Raw genomic sequence first — 19412 nt, 5'->3', positions numbered from 1 at the left:
TTTTATGGAGAGTAAAATATTGAAAGTTATTTAAGGTTTAAGTTGATTTATTCTGGAATAATATTCCTGCCTTTTTATTGTTCATTATTATGTTAAAAAGTTACGGTTTTAAAGTTTTCGAGATTTTAATAAATGTTTATCCTGTTCGGCCCGCGACCTCAGGTGTGTTTGGGCTTTTGGACCCCTGTGCGATTGAGTTTGACACCTGTGCTGTATTGGGACCTCCTGCTGCTCCTGCTGCTCCTTCCTCTCGGTCTTATCCTTGAGACGGGAGGGGGCCGTGGAGGTCGGGGGGCCGTGGAGGTCTGGGGCCGTGGAGGTCTTGGACCCCCGGCGTTTCCCTCTATCTGCAGCAGTGATGGAGGTGAGCCGTTGTGGACGCCGTCGCCTTCCTGGAGGACGCAGAAGGAGATCTCTGGGACTTCTGTCGTCTCCGGCGTGTGTTTGGCTCTGAGCGCTCCCTTTTGTTTTGAGATCAACAATGGGCCCCGGCGGCCCCCCGGCGGCCCCCGGCCTGATGCCTGAACAGGGACACGCGCTGGAGCTTAATGTGCGCTGCCTTGCGTGAAAGGAGACGGCATGTGTTGCTTTTGTTGTGAGCGGCAGCTGCTTCGCTGCTACTTAACAAGCACTTGTAGGGGAGGTGTTTGGGGGGGCGAACATGAGACGCGCAGAAACATGCACTTGTAGTAATCTTCCGTCCCCCTTTCTCCCTTTCCCTGTCTTCCTCCTCCCATCAGCCATCTGTGCGGCGGGGTGCAGCGAGGAGCACGGTTCCTGCACGTCTCCCGGCCAGTGCAAGTGCCAGCAGGGCTGGCGGGGGAAGCTCTGCGACGAGTGCACCCCGCACCCGGGCTGCGACCACGGGACCTGCCAGCAGCCTTGGCAGTGCAACTGCAAGGAGGGCTGGGGGGGGCTGTTATGCAACCAAGGTGGGTGGAGCCTGGTGGGCTGGTCCTGTTCAGACCACAGCAGGACGCGGAGAATGACGGAAAGGTCGGAAATCTGACAAACTTCCAGGAGAAGTTTCCCTGCAGAGATCAGGGAGGAGTTTACTTAAATAGTGACCCGTTTAAAACCAAAAACAAACTTCAACACTTTTGTTTTAAACACAGAATGTTTCATTTATTTATGTTTTTTTTATTTTGATTGTTTTTATTTATAAAAACTTGATTTGAACTGGATATTTTCTGTCAAGGAGGAAAACGTCAAACAAAAGAGATAAAAATAATAAAATGGATCAAAACTTTAGCTGGTATGATTTACCATCATGACTGAAACGTTTCTTCTGTCTTATAGAATAAACATGAGTCATAGTTTGCAACGATAATTTACAAAAACATACATTTTCCTGAAGTTAGCCTGAACTTGTTAGCATTCTCTGCTAGCTCAGCAGTTTTCAGTCAGTCTGGGTTTTAGGACAGTTTAGGTCTCATTTATTTGACATCAATATAATGTAAATATATTTTATTTTTGCACAGTTTGATTTTAATCTGGTGGGATTAAACTGCTTTGGAAATTGTTTTTACATTTTAAAGCTGATTTTACTAGAATTACCTCAAACTCAAATTGTAATATTCATGTTTTCTGTAAACATCATCAAATAGTACTTAGACACGGATGCTATTGTACCAAAGCTGACGAAGCATTTTTAAGGCTGTGGACTCCAGCATGCTAATGCTAATGCTAACACTGGGTTCTGTTCTTTATACCAACTAGACCAAACAAGTTCGTTAAGATCTAGAAGGACCCTTAGGAGATGTAGTCTATTTAAGTGTACTACAAATATACTTTAACTTTACTATACTATACCATACTTTACAGCACTATACTTTCCTGGACAATACTATACCAAACTATACTATACTGTACTGTACTGTGTACTATACTATACCGTGTACTATACTATGCAATACTCTACTGTACTCTACCTTTTCTTCTATACTGCACTATTTTGTACTATGCCATACTGAACTCTGACATGCTTTGCTATACTATCATATACTACACGACACTACAAAGTACTACGTTACAAAGTGCTAAACTACACTGTATACTATACTATACTGTGCAGTACTGTTATATACTAAACTACACTACAGTGTACTATACTATACTTTGGAAACCTGTACTGTACAACACTACATTACAGTGTTATACTATATTACTGTGTACTGTAGTATACCGTGCTATACTCTACTGTACTATAGTATATTTTTTTTACTACACCACACTATTTTTTACTATGCCATACCAAACTGAGCTGGGCTGGGCTATACCATACTACGCTACACTACCATAAAGTATCCTTAATACAATTACATGGTAAATGGCGTATACTTATACAGAGCTTTGCTACCTTCTTAAAAGGGATGTACAGAAACTTAAAGTATGTTACTTTTACTGCTCATCCATCATCCGAGAGCAGAAATACATTCACAGACGAGAACTCTCCTCAGCCCCAAGAGTTATTAAAGCCGACTTGGGTCAGGAGAAGAACAAAGTTTTGGGAATAAACCTTTTAAGAACAATAATTCAGGGACGAGAAATTGTTGTAGACATGCTAATGCTAATGCTAGCAAAAGAGGCTTAGTCTGTCCTAAAAGTGTAGCAGTATACTTAAAGTTTACTTCCATCCATCATCCATCCATCCTGGGAAATAGTTCATCATGAGGATTCTTTCTGATGCTTTTGTCCAAAATAAAATCAACTCAATATTTTTATACATAAATAACAAAGTGACGTAACAAATAATTGACTTTTTCTCTGAATAGACATAATGAAGGCAGCAGTGTGCAGTATAATATGGGGCGGGGCCAAAGACAGTACAGGGTAAAAGTGACCAATAATGATTAGACTCTTGGCCATCCATTCAAAACCTTTTGTACGTCATTTTTTATTTAGTCATTAAACATGTGACTGTCTGTCCTCTTATTTAAGCCACGCCCACAATCTTTCCAACGTTTTCTTCTTGAAATTTCTTCCACTGTCTATCCTGAATCTTTTCACCTCTTCTGTGGTCATGAAGCACAACCAGTCGTCGCTTCTTCATACTATCACAGAAGTTTCGACTGGTCTGAAGGAAGCGATCAGAACCAGTACGGCTCCCGCTGGTACCAGTACAGCCAACACGGTTTCCTGGGCTCCTCAGTTGGTTTAACAAGCAATCTGCTGACCGTCTGAGCACCGACTGACAGCCTTCAGACCCGTTCTCAGCCTTCTTGGGTTTGGGTCTGACTTGCACCGGCGCCAGTTCTCACAAATTACCCCAAACGTGTTTTCTCTGTCATAACCCGACCTGGTACCACACTAGACCGGACCCAGAATGGCTGCTTCTGCTGTCAGTTACTCTACAGGGAAGAGGAGCGATGAGGCTTTTACAATCTGCTGGTTTACCAACTGGAAAGTGGCGTTAGAAAGTGGGAGGAGCCGAGATCGAGCACAGAGAGGCATCAGGGAAACAGCAGCTAGTGGACAAAAGAGAGCTAGAAAACCACGTCTACGTGTTATCAGTGATGTCATCAGATGTGTTGAAGAGATGGAGCTCCAGGAGATGCAGACGATGCTGCTGATGCTCTGTTTGATTCTCTTTGAGGAACCTGTGGAAAATGATTCGAAATCACCAAAAACGTCCTCTAGATCAGGCAGGAAGCTCCAGGCCTCGAGGGCGCAACGTCTGCATGATTTTCAGATATCCAAGCCCTACTAATGACTAATTACCTGGTTCAGGTGTGTCCAGCCAATTAGAACCTGTCAGAGCAGGGATGTTGGAAAACATGCAGGAGTGCTTCAGATGCAAAACCAGAAACCACACAGAAGATAGACGTGAAACCCTGGAAACCATAAAGACGTCCAAAATGACCATAAGCTGCAGACCACAAGGGCTTTTGTCTTGAACGTGATTGGACGAGAGTCAGACGTAATATTGAAGATCAGGTTATTATTATTGATAGATCTGTGTCAGTCCCAGAGGAGCGTCTCATTGGTCGGTTGACGAGTCCACCGACACCCTGAGGTTCTGCTGCAGGTTCTAGAAGGGAAGACCCAGTAAGTCGTGTTATGATGGCGCTCCGGTCACGAGTGGAGCAGAAGACGGTGTCCACGCATGGATTCAGCATCAGACTGACAAACACAACCCCTACATTCTCTGCTACTCCAAAAACTGGCGCCTTAGAAATATGTCAAAAATGTAAGCGTATTGGAAGTTTTTCTTTAAAGAAGAGAAAAAAAGAAGTCTGTCAGTGGGGTCAGTGTCTTATCAACATCAATTCTAGTCACTAATCTAGTCATTTTTTTCTCAAATTGAAATTATTTGCTGCTAAAATAACGTTGAGAAGAGAAGACTTTTGAAGTTAGATGGATGAACCGTTAGGATGGGATGAAATTCCTGAGGAATGTTCCCTCAATGTTCTGTAGGAAGAATTTAAATTTAAAGGCATCTCTTCTGGGAATCTGGAACCTCTTTGGAGCGAGTCCTCGTCTTTCTACAACCTCCAGACATCATGCTGGCATAGAAAAGAGCCCAAATGCTGAGACCGGTTCTGGTTAACGAGGAGGAGAACCTTCAGGGAAGATCTTTCCTCAGAATCATGGATGTTCCCCCAGAATTTAAGGCAGATGAAAGTCCTCTCTCCAGTCAACGGATCACTTGGACCAAAGACGGCTGAAGCTTTCAGAATTCTGAACTGTTTGTGGCTGAAAAATATCTGATTTTATTTTCTGAAAAATCCTACAGAAATAGGAACGGACTCACTAACCAGAACTACAGAAAACTGCTCCTGTATTTAGTTTGTCCTCAGCATCCTGTGAGTTCCTGGAGTCCTGAGACCCTAAAACTCCACAAAAGAAAAAGAGTTTCACTCACTCTGATCCATGAAAAATTCATTACAAACAATCCAAAAATGGATGAATTTGTTTTTGGTCCCAAAAGCCAGAAAACCAACTGTTTTACCCAAAGTTATTTTATTTTAAATTGTTTGTTCTCTTATTGTTGGTCAGTTTGAAACAAGAAGATAAAATCCAGAAATCTGTGGACTTTATGAGACGGATCCAAGTCTAGATTGATGGATTCATGGGTTCACCAGGCCTGACAGGATGAGGATTGGTGTTGGCGAGCGGCGCCGAGTCATCCTCCAACACTCAACGTCTTGTTTCAAAGTCTGTGTGAGGAGCAACAAGCCTTTAGATACATTCATGTTTTCATCTTTTAGAGTCATTTAAAAAATTGGGGTTTATCTAATATTTTAGCAACATGCTAATATGTTTTACTAATTTAGTTTACTGATGAATTCTAGGCTATTTTGGAGTTTAGCTATTAGCCTATTTACACAATGCGTTTGCTTTTTTTCGCTAACTTGGCATCTACTGAGGTTTTTGTATGCTAATTTGGAGTTTAGCTAATATTTTTTGGGAACAGGATAGCATTTTTTACAATTGAGTTTATCGAGGAATTTGAGGCTACCTTGGAGTTTAGCTGGTAGCTATTAGCTTGTTTAGCTATTTACACAATGTGTTAGCTTTTTTGGCTAATTTGTTACCTACTGAGTTTTTTTAGGCTAGTTTGGAGTTTAGCTCATATTTTAGCAACATGCTAATGCTTTTGGCTAATTTGTAATCTACTGAGGTTTTTACAGGCTAATTTAGAGTTTAGCTTCTGTTTTATAAACAGACCAACATTTTTGACAAATTTACTTTACTGAGGAATTTTCTGCTATTTTAGGAGTTTAGCTGGTATTTAAGCAACAAGCTATCTTTTTTGGCTAATTTGAAGTTTAACTTATATTTCATTAACACATTAAATATTTTTGCAAAATTAGCATGTATTGGGGATTTTTAAGGAATTTCACTACACATTTTTCAGAAATATACGTCAACATCAGCACTCTTTCATAGTTCTTTAATGACATTTCCAGTCTTTTTGCAAATTTGACATTTTGTATGTGTCTTTTGAATTTTCAGCAAATCCTTCAGCACTTAAAGTAAATTGCGTCACAATTTTCAGCAAAAAGTTTCAGCATCTTCAGCTACCACTTTCAGCAAAAAGCATTCACACTAGTGTTATTACAGGTAATGAACTTTTCAGGTTTCCTGTTTTTGGTTTCTTTCAACATTTACATCTTTGTTCAAAAACACGTTAGTGAGGTGATGCTCTTTCATGGTGATAGTTAACGTGGGACAGTGAGATTCTGCCCTTTTCTCCAAATATTCCAGTTCTCCTCATTTATTTTGTTCCAAGGTAAATGTTTAAGACCCACTCCACTGAAAATTGGGTTTTTGGTGTTTTTAAGATGTTCTTGTAGAATTTTTCTACACTTGGCGGACCACAGACTCCTTGCTCCGCCCCATTCTGATGCATCCACCTGCAGATAAATAGATCCATGGACGTCTTTGTTTTCCTGAGCTGGAAAGTGGATCAAACCTTTTCTCGACTGGATAGCTCGGATACTGCTCGGCATTTTTGTTGCACTGCTAATGTTAGCCTTGTTCGAGGGTTTGTAAGCTAGAAAGAGACTGTAAAGACACAGGATGATGGGAAATGAAGGCAGGCACGGTCCCGCCCACAAATCAGAAGTGAATTTCTGATGAACTCCTGCCGCCCTGCAGAACCTATGTCCTAGAAAACGTCACAGATTTTTACATTTTGGCTAAAAATGGCATCATCATGATTAAAACATCACTGGGAACGCTTTGAAAGTGGATCAGAAGATGACGGGAGTGGGACTTTTACTAGTTAAGAAATTCCACTCTGTTTTACACAGATCAATACTGAAGCTGGTTGAAGCATCACTGAAACTGAAGGTTTTTTCAGCAGGCTCCTGGCCGGCTACAACTCTGATTTAGAGGAGCGGCTTTGGGAAAAATTCAACTTCATGATGACTTTTCCTTAAAAAACAGTTCACTATGAAACAGAGCAATCATACAAACAAGTAAACAAACAAACAAACAAACAAGCCTCCATCTCTTATCTCCAAACAACTGATACTTTGGAGTTAAACAGATTTTCTGTTGTAAGTTTTTTTGCTGCCGCTTCTCAGTCAACATTAAGACCCTCAGGTCAGAGTTTTTTAGTGACTTTTGTCATTGATAAAAAAAATAAAAAAAATCTCATTCTGTTCATTTCTCAAATGACTGAAGCATTAAACCAAGGTTTCCTTCTAAATTATACCTTAGAAAATTTGGAAAATCTTTGTTGTCTTTTGGTTTCTGCCTTCAGGCAGCGCCACAGCGAATCATCTGCCTCCATCTAACCTTCTCTACATCCTTTGGTCGTCCTCCTCCTTCCTGGTATCTTTAACCTTTGACCAGCATCATCTCTGGTTCTCCTCCAAACATCCCCATCTGCTTCCAGAACATCTACATGATCTGTTCTTCTGATGGATTCATCCCTGATCCATCCCGAAGAGAACCTCAGCATCTGCATCAATGACCTGGCGGATCTTCTACACCTTTCCTTTCATTCTCTGGTCACACATCACACCTGAAACCTTCCTCCGCACAACCCTCTTTCTTCATCTCCTTATCATTAAACACAAATTGAAGAAGTTTAATACTTTCTTTCCTGTCATTTTGATGATCATGAAAACCCAAAACTCAGTCAGAAAATAAGACTATCCTATAAGATTAACTGATAAAAGGTCAGGTGACCTTCAGTCACATCGTTGGTTTAGAGTCTTTCAAGTTTTCTTCAAACAAAAGGTTTTCTGTCAGATTCAGATCAAGACGAGTCTGTAAACCAAGAATTTGGTCCTTTTGGCAGTTTGAGCAGGTCTCAGTTATCAGGATCTATCCATCCGTCCACCCTAAAGCCGTCGGGTTTTTCCCATGGGCCCCAGTCGGGCCCAGCCTGAAGGGAGTAAAACAGATCCCACCACCTGCTGGGATCAGAAAAGTGGCGATACGATGTGGTTTGGGTGCCACTGCAATTCCAAAACCAGTTTAGGGGTGGCTGTGGGGCAGTGGTTGACCTCTGGTGGGAGGTTCCAAGTTTGGTTCTGTCATGGCCTGCCCTTGTATCAGTGTCCTTGGGGAGGACGCTGATCCCCACCCTGCTCCTGGTGATATGTGGCGATGGCGCCGTCATCAGTGTGTGACTGTGTGAGTGAATGGGGCTGTAAGGTACTATGATATAAAAAAATCTAGACTCCAATATTCAGATTTTCTGAAAGCTGTGAGTTCTAATCAAAAGGACCAGAAATAAAGGCTTGAGATGTTTCTGTCTGTATTACGTACACTTTTACTCTTAATCCACTCACAAAACGTATTCAACTTTTATATCAGTTCTCCTCTATACATTTTACCTTTTATTTACTAAAAATTAATTTGACTAAAAAGCTTGAAATAATAACTGTGGTTGTGAATAATGTGTCAAAGTCAAGGCCCGGGGGCCGGATCCGGCCCTCCAGGTAATTCTATCCGGCCCTCCAGATCATTTTATTGTTATTAATGACCCGATGTTATCTTGATCTCATTTCTAACTTATATAATTTTGAAAAAATATGTTTTTATGGAGAGTAAAATATTGAAAGTTATTTAAGGTTTAAGTTCATTTATTCTGGAATAATATTCCTGCATTTTTATTATTCATAACTATGTTAAATATTACAGTTTCATTTTTTTTTTTTATTCTGCAGCTTTTTGGACTATTATGGCATTTACTAAGATTTTTTAGGCTATTTTTTAGTTTAGCTAAAATTTTAGCCACATGCTAGCTTTTAAAGGCTGTTTTCGAGTTTAACTAATATTTACATTCTTGGCGTTTTGGGTATTTTAGGCTCTTTTTCAGTTTTTTAGGCTATTTTGAAGTGTAGGTATTTTTTCAGCTACATGCTAGCGGTTTTGGCTATCATAAGTATTTTTTTGTTATCAGCTTTAACATTTTTAGTTATCAATTTCAGCATCTTCATCAGCCAAATTCATATTCACACTAGCATTATCACAGGTAATGGTGTATATCTAGTTCATAATTATGTTAAAAAGTTACAGTTTTAAAGTTGTAGTTTTAGAGTGTTCATAAATATTTATCCTGTTTGACTTAAGATGTGTTTTGGATTTTGGCCCCTTGTGTGATTCTGTAAATGGAATCATTGTTTTTTAAAAGGACGGACTCTCAAGTTAGTAAAAGTGAAAGTTATCAGATAAAATCAAGAACTGTATTTTCTTATTACAGCTAACATCTTTCCGGTTTCTGAGTCTTTCTATTTTTATAATCATTCTTTGATAAACACAATCTGCACTAATTGTCTTTTTTTAATGAGAATATTAAATTATTGTTACAGATTAATATAAATGATTTGTTGTGGATGCTTTGAAATTGGATTACATCAATGATATTAATGATCCTTTATAACCTGAATCTGTTATTGTAGGGTATAAATATTTGATATTAAGTCCTGAACCAGATATTGATAATTCATGTAGAGAAAATGGTCGAGTCGGGGTGGGATTATATAAGTTCGCTTCCTCCCACTCCCTTTCAAGAGATCTACTTGTGATTCATTAAGTAATTTGTTATTTCATGTATTATGACCTGATTGCTTGAAATAAACCATTTCATTCATTCATTCATTCACATCCACTCATCTGTCATCATTAAAGAAAATAAAAGAAAACCAATTTATCTTTAAGGATTAGAGTCATCAAAATGCAATGTGCATGATTTAAAAGTAAAAGTACAATCAGACAAAGTAAAAGTAAAGAAAATGCTCAAAATGAAAAAAATGGAAAACAGATTCTTCATTTGCATCAATTATTGATTTTCTGGAATAAACAAACACAAAAAGCTGCAACCCTTTACATGGGATTCCACTTAAAACTGGTTCTTTACTGAGTTCTACTCCACATTTTTCACCATCAAAAATCTAAAACTTTTGACCTCTGAGATTATTACTCTCTATCACTGCTATCAGCTCCATTAATCAAGTAAAAAAGAGCCAGACGTGACTCTAAGGATGAAACGCGACATGTTTGTGCTGTCTGAGTTTACCCGATTCTCCTACCTGCTGCCTTTAGGGGGCGCCATAGCAGACCATCCATGAACCTCCTCTCTGATCTTCCTCTTCTTTCCTGGTATCTCCAACCTCAGCATCCTTCTACCAACATCATCTCTGTTCCTCCTCCCAAACATCTCAATCTGCTTCCAGAACATCTATGATCTGATCCTCTGATGGATTCAATCCTGATCCATTCTGATCCACCCCAAAGAGAACCTCAGCATCTCCATCTGTGCTGCCTCCAGCTCTGCTTCCTGTCTCTAAACCAACAACATGGCTGCCCGTCTTCTACGCCTTTCCTGACCTGAACCCTTCCTCCACCTGTTCCACTCACCACCTTTATATCTGTTGCATTTCTATAGTAGAATTTCTGAAGTAAGTGAACAAAAACAAATGTTTTCATTTGTGTCTTTTAATGTCAGACATGAAGCAGAAAAAGAAAAACATTAATGGAACCTCTAAGTTTGGCTCACAGCGTTTCTTGTAAACATCTCCGTCTTCCAAGAACCACAATTCATTACTGGGATTGTTAGAAAGCTTCATCAATGCTGAACTCTTGACCATTTTCTGAAGCTTTCCTTTGAATGTGGTTCATCAAAAGAAGAGAAAACACAGAGGCAGATAGTAAAAAGAAAACTCCCAATGGTGGATGGACACTCCACCACGGTAACAGTTGGTGTTTTAGCCTTTGAGGTTTTATGGACGCAGTAAACAAACTCAAGATGGATAATAGTTTGTTTGAAGTTCTCTGGTTAAGATCAGATATCAACCAATATTTTAATGGACACTTCGAAAGTTACGTTCACACTGTGACGCGTATTAGCAGATGGCGTTCACACTGGACTTTCAGTACCTGATATTAGTGTATCTGTACTGATATATATATTTTTTTTAGTTTTCAATTTCAGCATCTTCAGCGGCCAAATTCAGCTTACAGGATTCACACTAGCATTATCACAGGTAGTGCTTTATATCTAGTTCATAATTATTTTAAAAAAATATGGTTTTAGATAAAAAAAAATGTACTTTTAGAGTGTTCAATAATGGATGGTAAATCTGACATTCTATGTCACTACCAAATCTGAGTCCCTGATTGGTCAAAGTTTGACTTTCAATGGGTGATCAATGACTGCACGTTGTGTATGTAGAAACCAGAAATGATTGTCGAACGACAACAGAAGAGTTGAATGTGGAAGCCCAAAGAGCACATAAACATTTACATAGACCTTTAATTGAAAGTGTCTGCTTGAATGCACGTTACTGAGGGCGGTGTGAGTGTAGCTCAAGGTGTGGTGGATAAAAACTACAAAATAAAACGATATAATGGTCGTAAAACTGGCATTTTCTAAATATGAGGGTTAATGTATAGTTTATGCATTGAATGCGTTTGTAGCAGGGGTTTGTATTGGCCAGAGTCTGGCGATACGATACATATCGCGACACATATGTCGTTAAACGATAAATATTCAAGACAGTAACAGACAATATTTTATTATTTTTTTTATTACGACTTAATAATTATCTGAATATTAATACATGTCTGTTAAATAGATTTCTTTTTCTTTGAAGTCAAAGGTTCATTTGCTTCTTCTCTGACTATTTTCTGCACAAAGAAACTTCCCAAACTGGTTTGTGTTTCTTTACTGAGCTAGCTTACGGGTTTGAATTTAGCAAGAATTTAGCAGCTTTGAGAAGGTTTTTAAGACAACCCAGATGAGCGACTTGACCTGCAGCAAGAGTCACGGACAGATATGGAGGAGGGATTTGAGTTTTCCTTTGGAATCAGACGGTAAATAGTGGGGATGGAGAGGTAGAGCGGTCAACCTCTGATTGGAGGATTGGAGCTTCGATTCCCACCTTGGTCACTCCAGGACCAAAAAACCAGATGTTAGACAAGTTCACATTCTGAAACTTTGGATCTTTAAATCCTTTTTGAGAAAACCTGTGGGCAGAATGTCCAGAGAACAGGAGGAGGAGTTCTGTTGATTGTCGAACGATTTTGGTTTCGTCTGTAAAGGGACGTTTAGTGGCTTTAGTGGAGTAAAGTTCTGGTGCCACTGATGAGGGGGGCGGGGTGTCAGCCTGTTGACTGTAGTGAATAAAAACAATACTTTTGGTATTATATATAAAAAAATAGGACTTCCTTGCATTTCTCAGCTAAAAATTGAGTTTTGTAAGCAACCAGCAGTTTAGTCTTTCTCCATCTGCATTCAGACTTCCTGCATTCTCTTTATCCAATCTTTATTATCGTAGGATGTCTCCATGGAGAGTTTTTTCCTACTAGAGTTCATCTTTACTGCAATACTATCTATGATATTAACATTAAAGTTATTGACCAGTTCATTGATTGGACCCCCTGAGAGGGGAGGAGTTAGAGAGAATCGTGTTTATGGGTGAACAGGGCTGTTCCTGTAAAGATGTTCAAGAAAGATAGAGTAAAAATAGATATACAACATTTACAATTTAAAATAGAAACATTTGTTCTTCCATTTCTTTTTCCAATGTGTTCATGTCACAGGATTGGGGACTAAGCAGAAACCTATTTTTCTCTAAAATGATCTTTTTTGAGACATTAAAACAACATTATTTCTATTCACAAAGACATTTAGGATTATGCTTCCTGCTTATTGTCTTATGCTCAGTAACCTATATAGGAAATTAATGTCATTTGTATAGTTATAACACTTTAAACATTCACTAGGAACGCTTTGACAGATAGACTCATTGTTGGATTTGAAAGGTTTAATCTCTAGCAGTGGTCCCTCGCTGTATTCAGGTTGATCTTTGTAGATTTTTTTTGGTCCAAATTTGCTTTTTTTTCCTTTTTTTTTTAACAGCTCATTGTGTTCAGTGTCCTGATTGGCTGTAGACCATCATCATACAAGGTCCTCCCCCTTCTCCTTTATAAAATAATTCAATTTTTCAAGATCTTTGTTTTCGTTCTATGACCCTGGATTTATTTTTCTATGAAAGTTTGAACTTTTGAGAGAAAAAAAGTGTAAAAATGTTCATGTTTGGTTGACAAAAGTGTAGAAAGCGTATAGTTTTACAGCCTTAAAACATCTAGAATTATTGTAGAAAACACTACTTTGTGGAGTTCACCTGTTGGAGGTTATTTTTAGAGTGGAACTCCTGCGATAAACGAGAGAACAATAATTAGCTTTTTAAAAATATGTTAACACCTTTAGATGATTTCTTTAAAGGTTTAGCAGTTGTCTTTATAAACTTGTTTTCGTGTTTAGGAAAAGAGAATTCAGGTGTCAGGACTGGCTGGTGTTTTTACAGAAAATGTTTGCGTTCTTAACATCTTTTCGGATCCAATTTGTTTAATCCATCATTGTGTTGATGGTGTTGGTTAATTGAAGATATTTTAGTCATCAATCTAAGATTTATGCTCCACGGGAGAAAAACATCCGGCTCATCAGTAAATACATAATACATAGCCTCTTAGAAATACGTTCGAAAAATCTGAATGGAGTAAAAAAAAAAAAAAAAATCTTACCAAGAATTCTAATTGAAAGAAAAAAATTCTATTCAGTAAAACGAGTTTTCTCAAACTGAGATTATACTGACGTTAATAAACTGTCTTGAAAAGATTCGTTTTCTTTGCAGGACATAAATGAAGACATTTTTCTTCAAACAGAGGACTTTTCACCTTCCTAAGATCCAATGTTTGCAGTCTCCATCATCTTTGTGAGTCTGTGTGACTTCCTGGTTGAGGTGAAGAAAAACCCTCAGTTCATTTTAGTGGTTCTGAAGCTTCCGTTAATTATAGCGTCAGAACCGACAGCAGAACCGACAGCAGAACCGACAGCAGAACCAACAGCAGAACAGACAGTCTCTCCAGGTTGTTGGTAAAACACTAAAACCTTTTAAAACACACTTTGAAAGTAAAAAGTATTTGAGTATTTCGGGTGGTTGAAACCTGGTCAGAATCCTTCTTTTTCTGGAGCGACACTTCTGATTTTCCATTTTCTGCAGGTTTAGTGATTTAAAAAATGTTTGTTTTGAGTTAGAAACTTCATGATCATTTTCAAGGTCAGCTGACAGCAGAAGTACTGTTGGGTTGACTGTTAGAAGATTTACTCGCCAGGAATACCTTCAAACTAAATCATTTCCAGCTCTGGTTTGTTCTGGATGCACCTGATCCAGGTGGTCATCTGTGAGGAGGTTTGGAGAACATTCTGGAGTTATCCTCTCTGATCCACAGTGAGACTGCCAGACTCTGGGTCTGTAGATCTACTGTGCTGGGAGTTTTTCCTGAGCCGCTGGAGAACAACACAGCCTGTAGATCAAGGACCACGACTTCGATCTACACAACTTTCTCTGCAGTTGATTTCTATCTAGAAAGAAAAAAAAGTATTTCATAAGATTGGAGCCATTGTTAGGATTTTCTGTCTATTTCCTGGTGAATATTCATCATGGGTTCTTCTGACAGACAGCAGTAGATTGTGGAAGGAGTGGATGCCGGCCGTGGTCCTGCAGCTCCTGGAGAAGGATTTGCTCCTCCAGAACTGTAATCGGGTTCTCCACATCACTGGTTCCTTCAGACGTTTGCAGCTCAACCAACCCCATAGAATTCAGCTGCAGCCTCTCTGGTGAAGAACATCATAATGATGGGAGTGCACAAACATGGACTTATCGACCAGCTCAGCTCTGAACTTCTCTGTCCACGTCTTCATGCAGCGGTCGACTGGGTGAGGCAGGAAGAGTTTCAGGTTCTCCTGATCTTCTGTCACCTTCTGATCATTAGTTTAGACGACAGACTTTAAAATCCTTTTAGAAAGAAACAAACCTGAAGAGTTTAGAAAGAGTCAGAAAGTTCTGCTGAAGATCAGATAGAACGATGGAGAAGAAGCAGGTATCGGCTGCTCAGAGGAGCACGAAACACCTGGAAAAGGGGTCGGCTGAAGCTGAATGACAAAGTTAGGAACCATGGAGTTTATGTAAGAAACAATTCTCTGATTCAGATCTCTGGAACTTACGTTTCTTAACGTTTGAACAGAAGAATCTCAGGATGGAAAAACATCAAAAAATGCCAAAGCCTCAAGTCTGAAAAGATCAACGAAATGAGATTTTATCCAAGTTCATTTCATTTCTTCAAAATTTCAATTTGTTTTAAATTCTGACGTTAAGCGTCGAGTGTCACAGCAGGACTTAAACCATCATCCACACCTGACCTGCAGGAAAAATCCAAATCAGAGACCACTTGAGAGTAAAAGTTCATGCACATTTTTATCTATGGGTATGCTGCAGGGAACAGCTCATAGTGAACCTACAGCATGTAAGGGGGAGGTAGAGGAGACGCGGTGTGTCGTACAGATTTTGTATTTTATAAACTCCCGCCAAATCCCACAGACTGAACAAGGAAGTCGTTAGTGCTGTTCACGTGATACGTGCACGCTCAGTGGCCTGTCCGTTCTGAGACTGGAAGCTCGTGAGTTCAAATCCAGTCCGAGTCAGACTCTAAAAATGTGATCCAGTGCCTCCCTGCTGGACACTCAGATTTGAGGGGTTGGATTGGAGCCTTAAACCACCAAATGGTTCTGAGCGCGGCTGTGTCTGCAGCTCACCACTCCCCCAGGGGAGGGGTCAACTGTGGAGAACAAACGCCACACATCCAGGTGTGTAATATCTAATGGAACTTAAAGATCCAGCCGCTCCGGTCTGACCCTCCACGGACCCGGAAAACCAAAAACTGTAGAACCCAAACGGGTCAAACCTCCATATGTGAGTTGATGCTCATTTTAACACTGACAGCATCAACAGAAACGTCCATAAAGATGTTAACCCTTTCAGCGTTGACCTTCTAGATTTGGATTTGGTTTTGATTTGTGGGAAATCTCTAACCAGTACATCTATTCTCTCCAGACGTTCTTCGTTTTTCTGCTCATTTTTAGTCACACCTGAAAATGGTTGCAATGAAAGCATCAAAATATCGTCTGATAGATTTGTGATCAGTTTATTAGGCAAGGCAAGTTTATTTGTAGCACATTTCATGTACAGAGACGATTCAAAGTGCTTTACATAAAACATTAAAAGAAACAATCAAAAGAAATAGTAAAAATGTCATTCATCATCATTCAAATCATTAAAATGAAATTAAAAGAAAGTAAAAAGATTTTAATTTAAAACAAGCATAGATAAACAGTGCGGACGTAAACTTTTGAATACATATTAATCAAACTGAGAACAGGTGAGTCTTTAACCTGGGTCTATTAGGTACCAGTTTGATTTTAAAAAGTCTATTTGAAGCAATCAAAGCAAGAATAGTTCATGTATAATTACATCAAAAGAGATTTACCTCCATAAAGATTTGGCAGACATAGAATAACTAGACATTAAATCATAGATCGCTTCAAAGGGAGTCGGAGGAAGTGAACTTATATAATCCCATCCCGGCTCGACCGTACCGTTTCCTTTACATGAATTATCATTATCCACTTCATAACTTCTAATCAGAAATTTATTTTATGGCCAGGAATCGATTGAAAAAATTAAATAATCAAAATTATTGAGATTAATTGCAATTATTTTTATTATTTTTTATTTTAGTTACAGTATTTGCCGACCATTTATTATCTACAAATAATCACAAAATGAAATCACACACAAAACTGTACATTTAGGACATTTTAATCAATGCTGTCAATTGATTAAAACATTTATCAGATGAATCACTCTTTTGTGTTATGAATATTTATGATTAATCACAATATTTTACTAGGTACATTTGATGACAATATGACAAACAATAAGATAAAAAGACAAAAAATAACAAGATTAAAGTACTAAAATCTGACTGAATATTTATTTATCCTGTAAATAACCATGATATAAGCAGGATAATACAAATACAAAGTGTTTTAAGTGAAGGACAGCAGCTCCGTCTGGTGTAATTCATTTACATTATTGAATGTTAACGTGTTAATTCTGTTTGATTTATCACACGTGTTAACGTGTTGTTAATTTATACCGTACCTACACAGATTCAGGTCATTAAGAATCCAGAAGTAACAATAAATTCTACACAAACGGCGTTGAAATCTTCATTCTTCTCCTCATCAGTAGATCTACTGACCACAAATGTCTGAAAGCTTCACTGATTGAAAAGTTAAATTCACTTCCATGTGTTTGCCATTTAAATAACAGGATAAACTCCAAACATTTTCACTTTTCATGATGACATATTAGTGAAATCAATAGAAAACCTTCAACTTTCTGTTGGTAAGAGAGAAGAAGAGAAGAAGATCCTGGGGGGGGGTCAGAAGAGGATGCTACCTTCATCTGCAGGTTACCCCCCCCTCCCAAAAGGATTTGCTCAGAAACATGAATCCCATAGATCATCTGAACCCCTGACAGGGCAACCCGTCACCAAGTGACCAAACTCTAGGACCATCCAGAACCACCAGGATCATTTTAATCTGAGTCAGATTCCCCTGGATCAGGAGTGGTTTAGACTGTTATGTCAGAAATGATCTCATGTTTTCTCGTCGGTGTTGAAAATGGACACCTATTTTAACTTGCGTGATCTGGTGCCCATACCACCTTAATACAAGATAACATTTTCCTACATTTTTAATTTCTAAAGTACAAATTAAATTGATTTTGAAACCTGGACTTGTTTCCTGTTTCTCCAACTTTTTGTCACAAAAATGAAGTTTTAACAGCCTGGAAATCAAACTCCTGTGTAAAGCTTGTGTTGCAGAACGACAGACGTGAGACGCAGACGGAGGCGATGTAAACACTCCGACATTATTGGACGTTCTGTTTTTTGTGTCAACATAGCAGAGACACACCGCAGACGGAGCAGCGTAATTCAACCTCAATAGACATGTCCAAGCCAAACAAAAATGGTCAATGGTCAAAACGACGTCATAGCAGCGCCATGACCCCCTGAATAAAGGAAGTGTCCAACGTCGTTTTGACATCAAAGCTACATCACAGACTACCTTTGATGGGTTTATTGGATAGATTAGTATCATATTTGTATCTGTTTGTAGTACATTTATGGGTAAAAAGTGAACCAGAAAAAAGTTAGCAGTACATTGAAATGTTGAAGGCAGCCATATTGGATTTCCAGTCGCCATATTGGATTTTAAGCAACAATCCGGGTGGCCCAGAGGCTTATTTTCAAAAGAATGTCCCAAAGAAGATCAATCCATTGAGAAAGACTGGAATAAAGGACGGTTTATGTCAGGCTTTGACCTGTCTATTACAGGTTCTCTGAACAGCTCAGAGTCTTCCTCCTTCACCTCTTCCAACAGAACAGCGGTCTCTGTTCATGTTTTGTGTTATTTTCATTGGTTCTGAGCTTCACAGCTGTGGACACGACTGGGTGGTTTCTCCATTCCTCTGAAGCTGCACAGAATAATGGTTAAATCTTCAAAGTTAGTACAGTTTAGCACGAAGACTTGTTTGAATAGTGGGAGACAAAAGAGCTAGAGGTGGATCTGCATAGGTCAGTCAGATGGAAGGACGAGCAGCAGGTTAGGATGACGGAGGACAGAAATGGAAATGTGTCGACAGGTTCTACAAATGTGATGGAAGGAGAAGTTTGAGGAAGTGATTATGGAGGAACATGTTAGAGAACACAGAGGAGAATGACGTGGAGCAGGAAGTAGCAAGGATCAGACAGGAAGATGGTGGTTGGTCCAGAAAACACACCGGTGAAGGTCTGGAAGAGTTTAGCAGAGGTGGCAGTGGAGTTTCTGACTGATGTCTGAGGAATGGAGAAGAGGAGCTCTGGTTCCGTGTTTGAGGAGAAAGAAGTCGTTCAGATAAACCACAGAGAAATAAATCTGTGGAGTCACAGTGAAGTTATGTTAAATACGGGGATGAAGCTCGACTGGGGTCAGAGGTCAACATTCAAGAGCAACAGTTGGGTTTCTTGCGGAGAAAGAGAAGCACAGATGTTTTGAGGATGATTCTGGACCTCGATATCCAAGCCCTACTCGTGACTGATCACCTGGTTCAGGTGTGTCCAGCCAATCAGAACATGCCAGAACAGGGGATGCTGGAAAACATGCTAGAATGCTGCCCTCGAGGCCTGGAGTTGCCTATATCCTCGATCTAGAGAGTCTAGAGGAGGTGTGGTTTGGATAAGGATTTGAAGGTGGAGACGGTACTCCACCAATGATTGGCTCCTTCTTGTTTTCATGGTGATGGACAGACTGACCGTGAGGTTATACAGTAATCTCTGGATGAAATGTTTGCAGATGATGTTGTGATTTGTAGTGGGAGCAGGGAGCAGGTGGAGGAACATCTAGAGAAGTGGAGGTTTACTCTGGAAAGGAAAGGAATGAGGATCTTTGAGAAAATGAGAGGAATAAAGAGGAACAGAGAAGAAGAAGGAGAACTTTAGCTTCTTCAGGTCAACAGTCAAGAAAAAGAAAGTGTAGGAAAAGAGCTGGATAGGCGTGT

At 39.3% G+C, this 19412-nt stretch overlaps 1 protein-coding gene across 1 annotated transcript in view; it reads left to right on the top strand.

Moving 5' to 3' along the window:
* Positions 1-19412, top strand: part of dlc (deltaC) — a gene marked incomplete at its 3' end in the record, with an annotated part of 48729 nt that overhangs the window by 3703 nt on the left and 25614 nt on the right. Inside the window, 1 exon segment of the mRNA XM_024277532.2 lies at positions 741-932. Within this exon segment, the coding sequence (XP_024133300.1) occupies positions 741-932 (192 nt within the window).

The sequence above is a fragment of the Oryzias melastigma genome, linkage group LG13 (assembly GCF_002922805.2).
Source record: "Oryzias melastigma strain HK-1 linkage group LG13, ASM292280v2, whole genome shotgun sequence".
In the NCBI taxonomy this organism is placed as follows: Eukaryota; Metazoa; Chordata; class Actinopteri; order Beloniformes; family Adrianichthyidae; genus Oryzias; species Oryzias melastigma.
Note: the sequence above shows the minus strand (reverse complement) of the source record. Positions and strands in the feature narration are given on the sequence as shown.